The 14,757-nt window shown below is 43.5% G+C and overlaps 1 protein-coding gene across 1 annotated transcript in view; it reads left to right on the top strand.

The window, feature by feature from the left end:
* The window catches only part of rb (adaptor related protein complex 3 subunit ruby), a 539,541-nt gene that overhangs the window by 331,031 nt on the left and 193,753 nt on the right, over window positions 1–14,757 (top strand). Inside the window, exons 15-16 of the mRNA XM_080276000.1 lie at window positions 1,623–1,696; window positions 2,302–2,522. Coding sequence (XP_080132126.1) covers window positions 1,623–1,696; window positions 2,302–2,522 — 295 coding nt within the window. The remainder of the gene's footprint in view (window positions 1–1,622; window positions 1,697–2,301; window positions 2,523–14,757) is intronic.

Below are 14,757 nucleotides of genomic sequence, written 5' to 3' on the forward strand. Positions count from 1 at the left end.
TATAATTAGTGTATGTGTGTCTGTGGCCAGCTGGGGTGATTCTGGTTTTGGTAGTGATGATGATTGGGAGGTGATCGGATCCGAGGATTTTGACCACTCTCCAGGATGTTGTGTGGGTGAGGTTTGGGGAGCACAAGGTGATGTCTGGGGATGATGGGAGGAAGAGGGCTTGGTGTGGGATATGGGTATGTTGATGGAGATTATTCATTATGAAAAGATTATTTGTTTGGGATTGTAGTACCCGCCTTTTGTCTGTGTCAGTGTTGTTGACATGCCAGGCTGACGCCTTGGCATTGAAATCACCACCCAGGATGATGTTGGGTATGATATTGATGTGGTGTATTTGTGGAGAGTAATTGTGTGGTACTGTGGGGGATGACTGGGGGGGGATGTAAGTGTATGCGATTGTTATATGTGATTTGTTACCAGTGCGTATTTTAATTGATTGTATTTCTGTTGTGGTACAGGTGGGGGGAGAAGTGACTTTGTGTGTGCACTGGTATCTGAGAAGTTAATTGATTTGTGTATCAGGGTGATGAGTCCACCGCCACCGCCGTCGGCCTGGTCTTGTCGAATGGTGGTGAAATGATGAAATACAGGTGTTTTTTGTGTTCTGTGTAGTTTTGTTTCTTGTAAGATGGCAATGTGTATGTTCTGTTGTTTGATGAATTGTGTTAGTTCTTGTTTTTTGGTGTTTATGCCATCTATGTTCAATTGAAGGATGTTTATGTTGTGTGTGCGATGTGTGTTGGGTGCTGCAGCACATGGGGAAGGTGGTGGTGTGGGTGGAGGGGAAGGGGTAGGAGAAGGTTGTGATGGAGCTAAGGGTTTGGGTGGCTTATGATGGGGTGGAATGGGAGGGGTTGGGGGATTGGATGGTGTGAGAAGGATCTGTGGGCTTGGCTGAGGAGGTGTGGAAGAAGTAGGAGTAGGTTTGGCGGGGGGGTTAGTGGGTGGGGGGAAGGAGCATAAGGAGCAGGTCCAGGTGTTTGTGTAATGTTTCTGGATGCAAGTGTTGTGCAAGTGTAATGGGTCCAGTTCTTGCAGGAATTGCACTGAACTGAACCCTTTGTCTGTTGGCTCGACGTGATAGGTTTTGAGCATGTTGGACATGTGTATTTGTTGGTGGGTCCTGGATTGCTCTCAATGTCCCCGGCTAGAAGAAGTTGCCGAGAAATGACTGCTGGGGAGTCATTTCTCGGTGCAGGAAAAACGATGTTGTTGTACGTGTTGTGCTGAGAGGTGTGGTACTTGCCCGGCGACCAAAGCCACTCTCAGGTTCTAGGGCCCCATGGGGGGCCAGTGGGTGTTTGCAGTGGTTTGGCCCCCATGCTGTCCTCCTCTTCTGCTTTGCCTGCCTCTGGTCTTTGCACTCAACAATACTTAAATGCTTTAATACCTTTACAGTCTCAACTCCCATACCATTTTTGTCTTCCATTGAAAAACTGCTGCTGGTACAGAACAGTGAGATGAAAATATAGTCGGAATATCACATCTTTTAGTTACTTCCAGTTCATGTAGAAAAAGATGAAGAGCTTAACTAATGTAATAAATAGAATTTGAGTACAGTAGTTTTATATGGTCGTGGAAAGTAAACTACTGTAAAGTATTTATGTTTTCAGGTGTGCCTCGAATATCAGGGAAGTGACAGATACTTGTTTGAGTGGCCTTGTCTGCCTTTTATCAAACAGGGATGGTAAGTTGCAACAGTGGAAAGTATTATTCTTTTCTTTTCTTTTTTTTCTTATTATCAGCCAGTGATGCAAGTGTATGTAAGTTATAAGAAAAATATAAATTTTGATGGTGTTTGACTTTTCATAAATGCAGCAAAGTGATTTTATCTGCTTAATACAGTGAGACATGAACAAGAGTTCTTTTTCCTTCAACCAAAGGATATCCTTCCTTTTATGCAGCTAATGCCAGATGAGTTGTTCAAATTATGAGTGACCCTCTAGGCTAATGGGGTCAGAGGCAGTGTCTGTTAACTCCTTCAGTTGAGACACCTTTTTAATTTATTCAGGTAAACATCATAGGTATTTGGGCTGAAGGGGATTAAATCTTTTTTGTCATTAATTGTTTTGCGACCTTGAAATTGCATGTAATAGTGTCCCATAGAAATGCCAGTCATGTTCCTAATGCTGCAGCTATTCTCTGAACTTGAAATTGCATGTAATAGTATTCTACAGAAATGACAGTCATGTTTCTGATTCTGCAACTATTCTTTAATCTTGAAACATAGCTAGTAATTTTTTTAACTATGTGCAGGAGGATATAAGAGTTTTCCTCTCCCTTATTATACAGAGTCAGTAGTGGGTGAGAGTGTGGTTGTGATCAGGAAGCTGCTGCAGAGTGAAACGGTGGGCCACAAGGACATTATCAGCCACATGGCCAGACTTGTGGACAACATCAAGATCCCCATGGCCAGGGCAAGCATCCTTTGGCTTCTGGGAGAATACTGTGATAAGGTGCCAAAGATTGCACCAGATGTCCTAAGAAAAATGGCCAAGACCTTTGTGTCCGAGGTAATGCACTTAGATGAATTATATAGGTCGGCAGTTGTTAAAATTATTTGTTTAATTATAGTATATTATAAAGGTAATCCCTCAACTATCTGGACACACTGTATCTGGTCATGCTCCATATACAGATGTTAGGCCTTGGCTTTGTTAGGTCCTTATCCAGATTTATTTGTCTATAACTGGACATAAAAGTTCAGGCTTTGGCAGCTGGCTGTCCTAGAAAGTGAAAAAAGTCCGTTGGGTGGCTCACTGGCCTCACTGTCCACGCATGGGTTATATATTGTAACCCACAAGCAGAGCAAACAAGGCTTTGCAGCTCCCTACCAGATGGTCGAAATCTCCCGGCCACCCCAGTCACCTGGAACATACCGGCAGTGCGTGAGGAAAACAGATGTAACCCACCAGCTGAGCAAGAATAGCTGTCTGGCCCCCTACCAAATGGTTGAAATTCCTTGGCCACCCCAATCACTGGTAACATTCTGGAAGCATGTGAGGAAGGCAGAGCATAGCTCACAAGCTGAGTGAGAATGGCTGTCTGGTTCCCTACCGAATGGCCGAAATCCCCTGGCCGCCTGGATTAGTCGGAAACTCCTGGCCATGCTCGACCATCTGCCGCCTTACTAAATGCTCAAAGTCGCATTGCCGCCCGGATTACTGGGCCACTCATTAGGTCCATGATGTCTAGGGACCCAGTGTTTCTGCCACATTGTGACATATGCTGGGATGAGCGAAAAGGACTCTTGCACTCGTAGGTCACTGCCGCATTTTCCTTGCATGCTCATAGCCAAGTGTAGGTAGAGACATGGCTATGCTGTACACTTTTCAGCAGTGCCGCACCTCAGTTCCTACCGTTGTTTCTCTGCATGTGGATGTGCTTGGCTGAGGTTAAACAATGGCTGCTTCCTTAATTGCATTTGTGGTGGTGCCACCACCACCTGAGAAATGCAAGAAGAGAGTTTTGACTCTGGAGAAGTAGCATGAGATACTGGGCAAGGTTGATGTGGGCTGGCCAACTTCGCGCATACTATCTGAATATGACTTGACCCGTTCAACTTTGTTTGATATCAAGAAATCATAGGACAAGCTGACTCAGTGCGGACAGGACTGCGGCAATACCACTCTCAAAGGTGACTGGAAGGTGATGTCCCAGCCCAGTCACGCCAGCATCGACCAGTTGACTTTGGTTTGGTTCCGCCAGCAACAGGGTGCTGGCGTGCTTGTAAGTGGTGACCGAGTTGAAGGCTGCAGCTGAGAAGTTTGCATGCCTGCGCAACGTGCACGACTTCAAGGCATCTGGGGGTTGGCTCTTCCAGTTCAAACTTCGACTTGGCCTTCCTGGCTGTTAGGCACATGGCGAGGCCTTGAACACAGCAGTGGAGGATGTTGAGCCGTTTCGCCAGAAAGTGCAGCACCTAAGCGAGAAGGAGGGCCCTGCTCTTGGTTGGGTGTACAGCACTGATGAAACTGGCCTGTTCTTCCGCTCCCTCTCCACCAACACCCTGGCAAAAGAGATGAAGAAGAATGTTCCTGGTCAGAAGTTGTCCAAACAACGTGCTTGGTGTTGTGCTGTGCCAATGCTAACGGAATGCACCGTCTCAGACCTGTTATTGTTGGACATGCAAAACAGCCATTTTGTCTCTCTAGGTTGATGGATAGCCTGCTCATTGTGTGGTACCATTCTGTAAAGGCCTGGTTTACTGCAAAGATCTTCAGAGATTGGTTCCATAGACACTTTGTCAAGGAAGTTATCCATTATCAAACAGAGAAACTTGGTATCCCTTGCAGCCAGGTGAAGGCTTTCCTGATCCTTGGCAATGCCCCTGCGCATCCATCGGAGAAGGATTTTATTGCTGATGACAGCTTTGCTAGGTGCATGTTTCTGCCACCTAATACGACTGCTGTCATCAACAGATGGACCAAGGTGATATCGTGGCAGCCAAGAGACTGTACTGTCGGAGGTTCCATGACGAGGTGGTGATGGTGCCTGAGGACGAGGGGGGGGGGGGTCGACACACGTCGGGAGCGAGCCTTGGAGAATCTGTGGTGTTACAACATCAAGTCTGCAGTGTTCAGCTGGGCTTATGCTTGGAAAGTGGTTGGTCTCATCTCCTTCAGGGATGCAAGGCTGTGCACGACCTCGAAGGCTTTGACGTGGATGATTTTTACCTTTGGCTACGAAATGCAAGGGTGGATGTGGACGTCAAATACCTGAGGGATTAGTTTGACAACGACAGCGGTGATCCAGGTTATCAGATGTTGTCCGTTGAGGAGATCGCCGCAGCTGTCTCTGTGGGGTAGACAGAGGAGAGCGACAAGGATGAGGATACTGACTCTGGCCACCCTGCCACTCCATCACTTCCTCATCTTGATGTGCTACATGCCTTCATTGAGCAGGTGCTTGAATATGCCGAGCTTCCTCATTGCAACAGGGAGTTGGTGGTGTCACTCAAGCTGGCGATGGATCTGCAGGTAGTCAGGGGTGCTGTCATCCCTGGACAAAATCGCTGCATCAATCATCAGACGAAAATTGTCTCCTTCTTCAAGCCCACCACCCCCATGAGTGCCAGCCCCTTCTCCCACCATGACCATCACCACTCGCTTGACCCCAGTCTTCACTCTCAGACTCATAACCGAGCACATCGTCAACCATTGAGTCACTGTTAGACCTGAGCTTGCGGCTATATTCAGAGAGTCCTGAGGTGGTTAGGGCTCCATCACTACACCACCTGTCCCTGCTCATTGGCCCGCTTCAGCAGATGGAGGGGGAGGAGTTCTTTGAACTTTGCTAGGTGGCTGTGTTAGCCACTATATCACATGGGATGCCTATAGACCTGTTGCAGCCAGGTAGGTTACAACGCATCTCCCATTCATTGCTTGGTAAGTGTGCTTTTTTTTTCCCATCTTCTTTTTCTTTCTTTTCTTTTTTAACCCCTTAACTGCAAGGATGTCAGGAGTGTGCCGTGTGCGTCCCGCGGGGATAATCGCGCTCCAACTGACTTATTTGCCAAAAATCAGTTATTAGTCCTAGAATATTATAATTACATAAGCTTATGGCACATACCTTCAGCTTTCTCCAGGGATGTTTGTTGAGCCTTCGTCGACTACCGTAGGACTTGTGGAGACTTTTGAAGTTGGGTAACGAAGTCTCCACTTTACACTTCCCGATACCTTGTAATATGGTTACCTCTGCCTGATGTTATAACTACAAATATTATTTTATATAATTTGGAATTCATATTCTATCTATCTATTTATCTATTGCCAGACGCCTCAATCCCGTTCGGGGTGGCCACAAACAAATTGTCTCCACGTCGCCCTGTCCCCCTCCATTTCACTGCCCCGCTCCCAACTCACACCCCCCCTCTCTCATATACCTCTCCACCCCATCCCTCCATCTCATCCTCGGCCTCCCCCTCCCTCTACCCCCCTCCACCTCACTCACATACACTCGCTTCGTCTGTCTTTCACCCTCCATCTTCTCCACATGGCCGCACCACCTCAGTGTATTCCTCCTAATGCTTCCTATCACATCCACATCCACACCACAATGCTCCTTTATATCCTCATTTGTCAGCCTGTCTCTCCATGTGACTCCACAGGCTCCTCTGAAATAACTCATTTCCACTGCTCTCACTCTTGATTTGAGTCCTTCCATCAACGTCCAAGCTTCACTTCCATACGTTAGAGTTGGTATCACAATACTGTCATGTAGCAACTTTTTCACTTCCATGCTTACTTCACTGCTTTCAAGGAACCAGCAACCTTTCTTCCCTGCTGTACCCTTTCAAGCACTTCACCCTCCAAACCTCCATCCTTACTCATCACACTACCCAAGTACTTAAATGTACTCACATTTTCCAATTCCTTACCATCCAACCTCGCTGTACATTCACTGACTTCACCTCTCTCAGAGACTATCTCTTTACTTTTCCCTACATTCACCTTTAGACTCTGTTTCTTACACACTCTCCCAAACTCATCCACCAAGCCTTGCAGCTCTCCTTTGTCTTCACTCAGCAACACAGTATCATCTGCAAACAACAGTACAGGGAGTTTCCAAACACTACCCTCTCTCACCAGGGCCACTCCATCATCCACTACCGTACCTTGTACCTCATTTATTACCCCATCCATGTACAGACTGAACAACCATGGAGACATGACACATCCCTGTTTCAACCCAACCTTCAAAGAGAAAAATTCACTCAGTTCACCATCCACACGCACTGCAGCCTTAGCACCATTATACATACTCTTCACAGCATTCAACAACTTCCCATCTACTCCATATACTCTTAATACTTTCCACAATCCTTGTCCATCCACCCTGTCATATGCTTTCTCCAAATCCATGAAAGTCACATACAACTTCTTTCTCTTCTCTAGAAACTTTTCCACTAAAGATCTAAGAATGAATATCTGATCTACACAACCTCGTCCCTTCCTAAAGGCTCCCTGTTCTTCTCCAACTAATTTCTCTGTTCTTTCTCTAACTCTGTCAATAAGTATCGTACCATACACTTTTCGTATTATACTAAGAAAACAGATGCCCCTATGATTACCACACACTTCTTTTCCTTTGTACAAGGGAATAATTATACCTGACTTCCAATCCTCCGGGACTCTACCTTCCTCGCAGGCCAATCTGCACATTTTCCACATCCATTCTACTACTATCTCTCCCCATACTTCAGCATTTCACCACACACTTCATCAGTTCCTTGGGCTTTCCCCAATTTAAGTTTCTTCATTGCTTCCACAACTTCTATCCTACTATTTTCTTCCTGTCTTCTCACCTCCTTCCTTCTCCCAGCCATTCCCCAGCCACTTATACTTGCATTGCTTCCATCCTCTGTGTTCAACAATTCCTTAAAGTGTTCTCTCCATCTGCTTACTTTTTCTGTCTTCTCCTCTAGTAATCTACCATTTTTATCTTTCACTCCCCTGCTAACTTCACTTCCACCCTGTCTTACTCTTTTCATCTCTTTCCAGAACATCCTAAAAAAAAAAAAAAACTGTGAAAGTAATGTAAATTACGAGCACATACGAGCTTTCCACCCGCGCTCGTTGCCCGATGGTATTCTGTGGCGAGCTGTCATTTATTATTTATAAACGCACTCACACTTTATATTCCTAGTACTTTATTATACTTATTTATATATACAGTATTTACCCTTAAGTTTCTTTCAGTACTAGTAGTTTATTTTCACTCCAGGCATTCACTATCTCCTTCAGTAAACTAGTGTAGAGAGCAAAGCTTTCACTTTCACACTCACTACTCCAAGTATTTATACACGATAGAGCGAAGCTTTCACTTTCATTACTCCAAGTATTCATACTCGTATTCTTATATTACTAATTATTAATATTTCTATTTACATTCACTATTTTATTTACATTATGTACATTTCTATTTTATTTACACTATGTTATGCACTGTCACTTGCAGTAACTTATAAAACTATTTTCCACTGTTCAATTATACTTACATTCATTGCTTTCACTTGCAATTAACACATTATTTACATTTCCACTTGCATTGTTTTAGAGTCACCAGAAAGATTGTTGTCACTGTCCATCATTATCATTGATAAATTAGCCAGTTCACGTTCCACAGCAGAGTCACTTAGCCCTTTACCCCTTCCCACACGAGGTTTAGTAGGAGTAGAGTCACAGGGCCCTTTGCAGGGGGCTAAGTAGCGGTGGAATTGGACAGGCACAAATCCGACATGGTTTCACCTTGAAATACGACAGTAAACTGAATGATGTAGCCTAGAGACAGGGAAGGGTTGACAGTGTCAGCATGGTGACAGCTGCTAATTTATATGCTATTAAATGATTGGCAGGAAATCTAGACAATACATAATAAATTAGGTAGTTCCAGGTGAATGTAAATATCACATAGGCTTCTCCCGTCCTTTCTTATATATATTTTTATGAGAACAGGTCATACGGCATATTTCAAGGGGAAATAAACAGGGAAAATTAGTGAACGAGTGCACGTGGGGTGTTGCCAGGTGATAATTAGCCCATTCCAAATGTATGGTAGAATCAATTACCTTTTCTCTTTTATATATTATTTTGTATAAGAATAGGGCATAGGACACATTTCAATAGATAAAATGAGTGGAAAAATCCATCCAGGATTTGCGTAGCGCATCGCAGCTGGGCAGGCAGGAGGAGAGGGTAATGGAAGGGAGGTAAGGAGGGGAGTCAAGGACAGGGGGAAAATGGCTAAATTGTCAACAGTGGATGGGAGTACAGATGACATTAGCAGAACTGAGTATAGCTGGACATTGGTAGTACTGATAGATGATACAAGCCACCACTTGAAAGCCCAGGCGAATTCAAAATAACACAGAATCACAAAAGTGACGCCCCGCGGTTAAGGTTAATGCATAGATTTCTTAGTGTTAAGAATTATGTTGCACATTGCAATGTTTGTTTTGATGTCTAAAAACAGCCGAAAGATCGCAGAAAACTGCCAAAATTAGGAGGGGTACTGTGCATATGGATAGTTTTTCTTACTTTTTTATTGTTGTTTATGCATTGTTTTCTTAGCATTTAGAATTATATTGCATATTCCAGTGTGTGTGTTTTGATGTCTAAAAAGAGCCAAAATGCTGCAGAACACTGCCAGAAGTAGGAGGGATACTGTATATATTGCTAGAGTTGTGCACATTGGTAGCTTTTATTTATTTTTTTATTTTTTGTATTTATTTATTTTTTTTAATGCATTGTTTTCTTAGTGTTAAGGATTATATTGCATATTGCAATGTGTGTTTTGATGTCCAAAAACAGTCAAAAGGCTGCAGAACACTGCCAAAATTAGGAGGGGTACCGTACATGTACAGTAGGTTAGGTACAGATAGTAGGTTGAGTATAGGCAGGGTATGGGTACAGTAGAGGATATTGCTCCGTATCTGGACATTACCTGTATTTGGTTATGCCTTTGGCTCCATTATGTTGGATAATTGAGGGCTTGCTGCTTTCCCCCCTCCCCCCCCCAAAAAAAAAAAAAACTCTGGCCATAGGCTTCATAGCCTGCTCTCAAGGCCCATTAGTCCTCCTACATATCATACACATCTCTACATGTCACCACTTTGGTGCTAACACCCACCATCCAGATTAAATATATCCTAGGGCTGTCTCATACAGTACTGGTGTATTGGTATTAGTGGGAGTATTTTTATAACATGTTGGTGGGTCTTCTGGTAGATCAGAAAAGTCTGATTATATGAAATTCAGATCCTTAAACTGTTCCCTGCCCTAGTGGGGATTTGAACCTGGGTCCAGTAGGACTGCAGGCCACCTCTCTACCAATTGAGCCACCGCCTCTATTAATGTTTAATAATACATTTTTATTTTTATTTCATTCATCATCCAGTTCTGTGTTTCCCCATGAGAAGCATAGGAGCACGGGGCTAGGTAAGTTGGTCCTTACATTTAAGATGAGTGACCAGCCTCACTCATCCCTGAGTGGCATTACTTGTGCAGTAAACCCCAGCCACCCCTTGGATATAGACCTGCTTAGGCTCAACCCGATTGGAGCGCCTTAATTACCCACTAAACCACCAGGTGCTATAATTTGGTTATGTGCTTACCACTCAGCATAGTAAATGGTTTCCTGGTGTACAGGAAACCATTTGGCTTGTCACATAGTGTAGAGTCACCCATAGACAGAAGGAAGAGGAAAGAATTCAGTCATAGCTTCTAAGATACTGTATATATATATGTATATATATTTATATACATACATGTCTGATATATTGGAAAAAGTCCGGAAGTAGGGGGAAGTCCGGATGTCGCTTTTATCAGAATTTTGCATTTTTTGGAATGGCTAGGGCCCCAATTAGTCTGTTATAGTGAGGTCTTACTGCACTGTATATACAGTAACCCCTCGTTATACGATATTTCGCATATACGATGTTGACATTTTAGTACCCTACTCTCATTCTACGATGGGAACGATTCGCTGCAACGATGGATCGTCCGCAGCTCAGTGAACAGCGAACGCAACGCAAACGTCCCCACACAGTCGTCACTGGACAACACACACTCGTCCACCGGTCCAGCCTCATCAGCCAGCCAGTTCTGACAGTGATGAGTGAAGGCTGTGAGGTCCTTACTGTCCCTTAGCCTCGAGTCGGGACAATTTGTCGTCAGGTCAATTCGCCGTCTGACGATATCCCGGTCATTTATACTGTATGCATATCAGTTTATTTAGCAAGTACAATAGTTTTTGAATTATATGAGTCATAAAAGTGATGGTGGTTTATTGTTTTTATAATAAATGTAAAATATGGCATCAAATAATGGGTATTAACTGAAACAATATAAATACCTGTATATTGAAACACGAATCGGGAGATTTACGATCTTTCTTTCATCGTTTAACATAAGGCTACATACAAGACATTGGCATGTATATAAATGCCTAATGACCTTAAGTGAACGATTGACAAACTTAGAAATTATACGAATTATATTCATATTACGTCTATACGTAAAGGTTTTGGGACGATTCCTTGTCGTTTATTTACATATCAGTTTATTTAGCAAGTACACCAGTTTTTGAATACTTGTACCTCTTGAATGTTATTTTGAAATACAGTCGACCCTCTATCCTCGCGGTTCCTCTGTTTGCGGTTTCGATTGTTCGCTGTTTGTCACCAGGGAAACCAAATCATCTTTTTTGAAGTTCAGAGAAAAATGGAAACACATTCAAATTGCGCGCCACACGTTGCATACCACCTGCAGCACCACCCGCGCCACCCCCACATTGTTTTGAATCTCTCGCGGCAGGCTCTCTCATTCTCAGGTTCTGAGATAATTCGCTGTCAAGTCAATGCGCCATCAAAGCATGGATGATTCCCTGTCAGGGCAATTCGCACCCTGGACAGTTCCCTGTCATTCTATAAATATACTTATTTCTGAATAATTAATACTTTAATAACTAATTTTCAGGGGGTTCTATCAAAGTCTATGTTCATTCAATAGCGTAGGCTTTGGATATCATTTATAAGTTGCACTTTTAGCCAATAATTAACGTGTTTCTACTTCGCTGTAGTCGACTTTGAATTATATTCTAGCGTCACCCGTAGCTGTCTTCATTAATTTTTATTGGTACTACAACATCCTGGGTATATTTTAAAACGACTCTGAACAGGTACAAGGTTATATTCATCTCAAATGACAATATCCGTGTTAGTCTGATCGGCCATAGTGAATGCAAACCGTGGGGAAAGATATGGCTGAGCCTCAACAGATGTCACTACATATATTATAAAAACAATAAACCACCACCACTTTTAAAACTCGTATATTTAAAAGACTATTATACAGTAGTATGTAAATAAATGATGGGGAATCGTCCTGACGGCGAAAAGTCCTGACGGCGAATTGTCTTGTTATTGTTGTGAGTGCGAATTGACTTGACAGCGAATTGTCCCAAAACCCACTCTCATCCTCAACCCCTGTTACCAGGATTTTCCCTCCCGTAACTTGTCCAGCAATTCTACCTTCTCCAGCAGGGTCATTACCTTCTTCTGGCTCTTTGGGGTGCCTTCAGGAGATGTTTTGGCTGCTCTCTTAGGGCCCATGGTAGATAAAATGATGGTGTCACGGAGAGATCAGCGAGTACAAGCACACACAAGTGTGGTCACAGTGAAAATGGGTTTCGGGACAATTCACCATCATTTTATCTACCATGGGCCCTAAGAGAGCAGCCAAGACATCTCCTGAAGGCACCCCAAAGCGCCAGAAGAAGGTAATGACCCTGCTGGAGAAGGTAGAATTACTGGACAAGTTACGGGAGGGAAAATCCTGGTAACGGTGGTGGAGGGTGAGAGTGTAGCTGTGACGAGCTGTGTGAGCGGCCATCCACTTACGCAATTAAACTATTTTTTTAACACTTTAATTATAAATAAAGTGTTTATTGACATGTACACAGGGGTTTTCTTTCATTAAAGGAGGAAATTGGGGGCTAGGGGTGTTTTTAGGGGGACACCAATTTTACACGGATTTTCAATCTTCGCGGGGGTCTCAGGCCTCTAACCCCCGCGAAGACAGAGGGTCAACTGTATACCCAGGATGTTGTAGTACCAATGGAAATTAATGAAGACAACTATGGGTGGTGCTAGAATATAATTCAAAGTCAGCTACAGTGAGGTAGAAACAAGTTAATTATTGTCTAAAAGTGCAACTTATAAATGATATCCAAAGCCTACGCTACTGAATGAACATTGACTTTGATAGATCCCCCTGAAAATTAGTTTTTAAAATATCAATTAATCATATAATAAGTATATTTATATAATGATGGGTAATTGTCCTGACGGGGAATCGTCCATATTTTGACCACAAATTGACTTCATGGCGAATTGTCTCGGAACCACATCAACAACCCTACTTGCTTCAGTAAAGGTAAGAACTACTGTCTACTGTAGTTTTCATGTTTTTTCCTCTATATTCATTATTAATGTATTACTTTAAATGTTTAACCCATTAACCGCGGGGCGTCACTTTTGTGACGCTCGGGTGTAATGGATCATACCGCGGGGCGTCACTTTTGCAATTCTGTGTTATTTTGAATTCGCCCGGGCTTTGAAGTGGTTGCTTGTATCATCTGTCAGTTCTGCCAGTTTCTGACAATAGGCAGTGCTGCTATTGTCATATGTCTATCTATCTATCTATCTATAGCCCGACGCCCTAATCCCGCAAAGGGTGGCCGCAGACAAAACGTCTCCAAGTCACTGTCTCACCCACCATTCGACTACCCTCCCCCCAACTCACCCCCCCCTCCCTCATATACCTCTCAACTCCATCCCTCCACCTCATCCTCGGTCTACCCCTCCCTCTCCCTCCCTCCACCTCACCTACATACACCCTCTTAGTCAGTCTTTCATTCTCCATTCTCTCCACATGTCCAAACCACCTCAGTGTATTTCTCCTAATCTTTTCAACCACATCCACATCTACCCCACAACGTTCCTTCATTTCTTCATTCGTCAACCTGTCCCTCCACGTCACTCCACATGCTCCTCTCAAGTAACTCATTTCCACTGCTCTCACTCTTGACTTGTTCCCCTCTTGCAAGGTCCATGCCTCGCTTCCATACGTCAGGGTAGGGATCCCATCAATTGTTGACTCCCCTCCCTACCTCCCCTCCATTACCCTCTCCTCCCGCCTGCCCCAGGCGTGTCGCGCTAGGCAAATCTTGCCTAGATTTTTCCACTCATTTCATCCATTGCAATGAGCGCTATGCCTTATTCTCATACAAAATAATATACAGTAATCACTCCAATATCCGGATCAATAGAGCCATCGGTAGGTTCGGATATTGGTTTTGTCCGGATATTGGGCCCCAGCTTATGGACTTGTACTTACGGACCCTAACACAGAGAAACACCTATACAACTCCCTCCGGACATGCATAGCACCTATTTAACACCCAAATCACACCAATAAGGCACATAAATGACTGAAATAAATGCAATAGACACATAAAATGTGGGTTTAGAAGTATGTTCATACATTAATAAACATTCTGGTACTTATGGACTCTAACCGAACCTAACCTAACCGAACCTAACCGAACTCTGAAAAACACATTCCTACTGCACATGCATGAGGTAAGTTTAGTATGGAAAGAAGTACAGTATGACACTTTCTGGTAAGTATAGTATGGGAAAAAATACAATATGAAACATTCTGGTAAATATAGTATGGAAAATAGTACAACATGAAACATTTTGGCTACTTACAGCAAGTCCCTGGCCACCTCGATGAATAACCGCCTCCTCTCGGACTCTGACAGTAAGAACGATTTCCTGAAGCACTTGCACTACACTCTTCCTGAAGTCTTGCACTGAACTTAGTCACTAACACACAGAAGTCCGTTCTTTTCACAGTGTTCACTTTAGTCCAAATAATGTTCCATTAAATTTAAGTGTTGCACATTAACTTTTCCCAAGTTTTTTTAAGTTTCCAAAGCCAAAACAAAGAAGGTTAGTTACGTTAAATTTCTTTTCTACTTAGTCTTTTCTCCCAACTTGAAAACCTTAACACAACACACCGTTTTTCACTGCACAACACTCAAAATTCCCGTGTGGTCTAGTGGAGAAGTTCTTGCTGTTTATTCACTGTCAGAGCCCGAGAGTATCACTGGCAGGCGTCCAAGGGGTGCATCGGTGGGTAGTGGTGATGGCGTACCTACTACAGAAGACTCTGAAGACAG

Source organism: Coenobita brevimanus, chromosome 63, assembly GCF_032717465.1.
Source record: "Coenobita brevimanus isolate Jiangsu-jjx chromosome 63, ASM3271746v2, whole genome shotgun sequence".
NCBI lineage: Eukaryota > Metazoa > Arthropoda > Malacostraca > Decapoda > Coenobitidae > Coenobita > Coenobita brevimanus.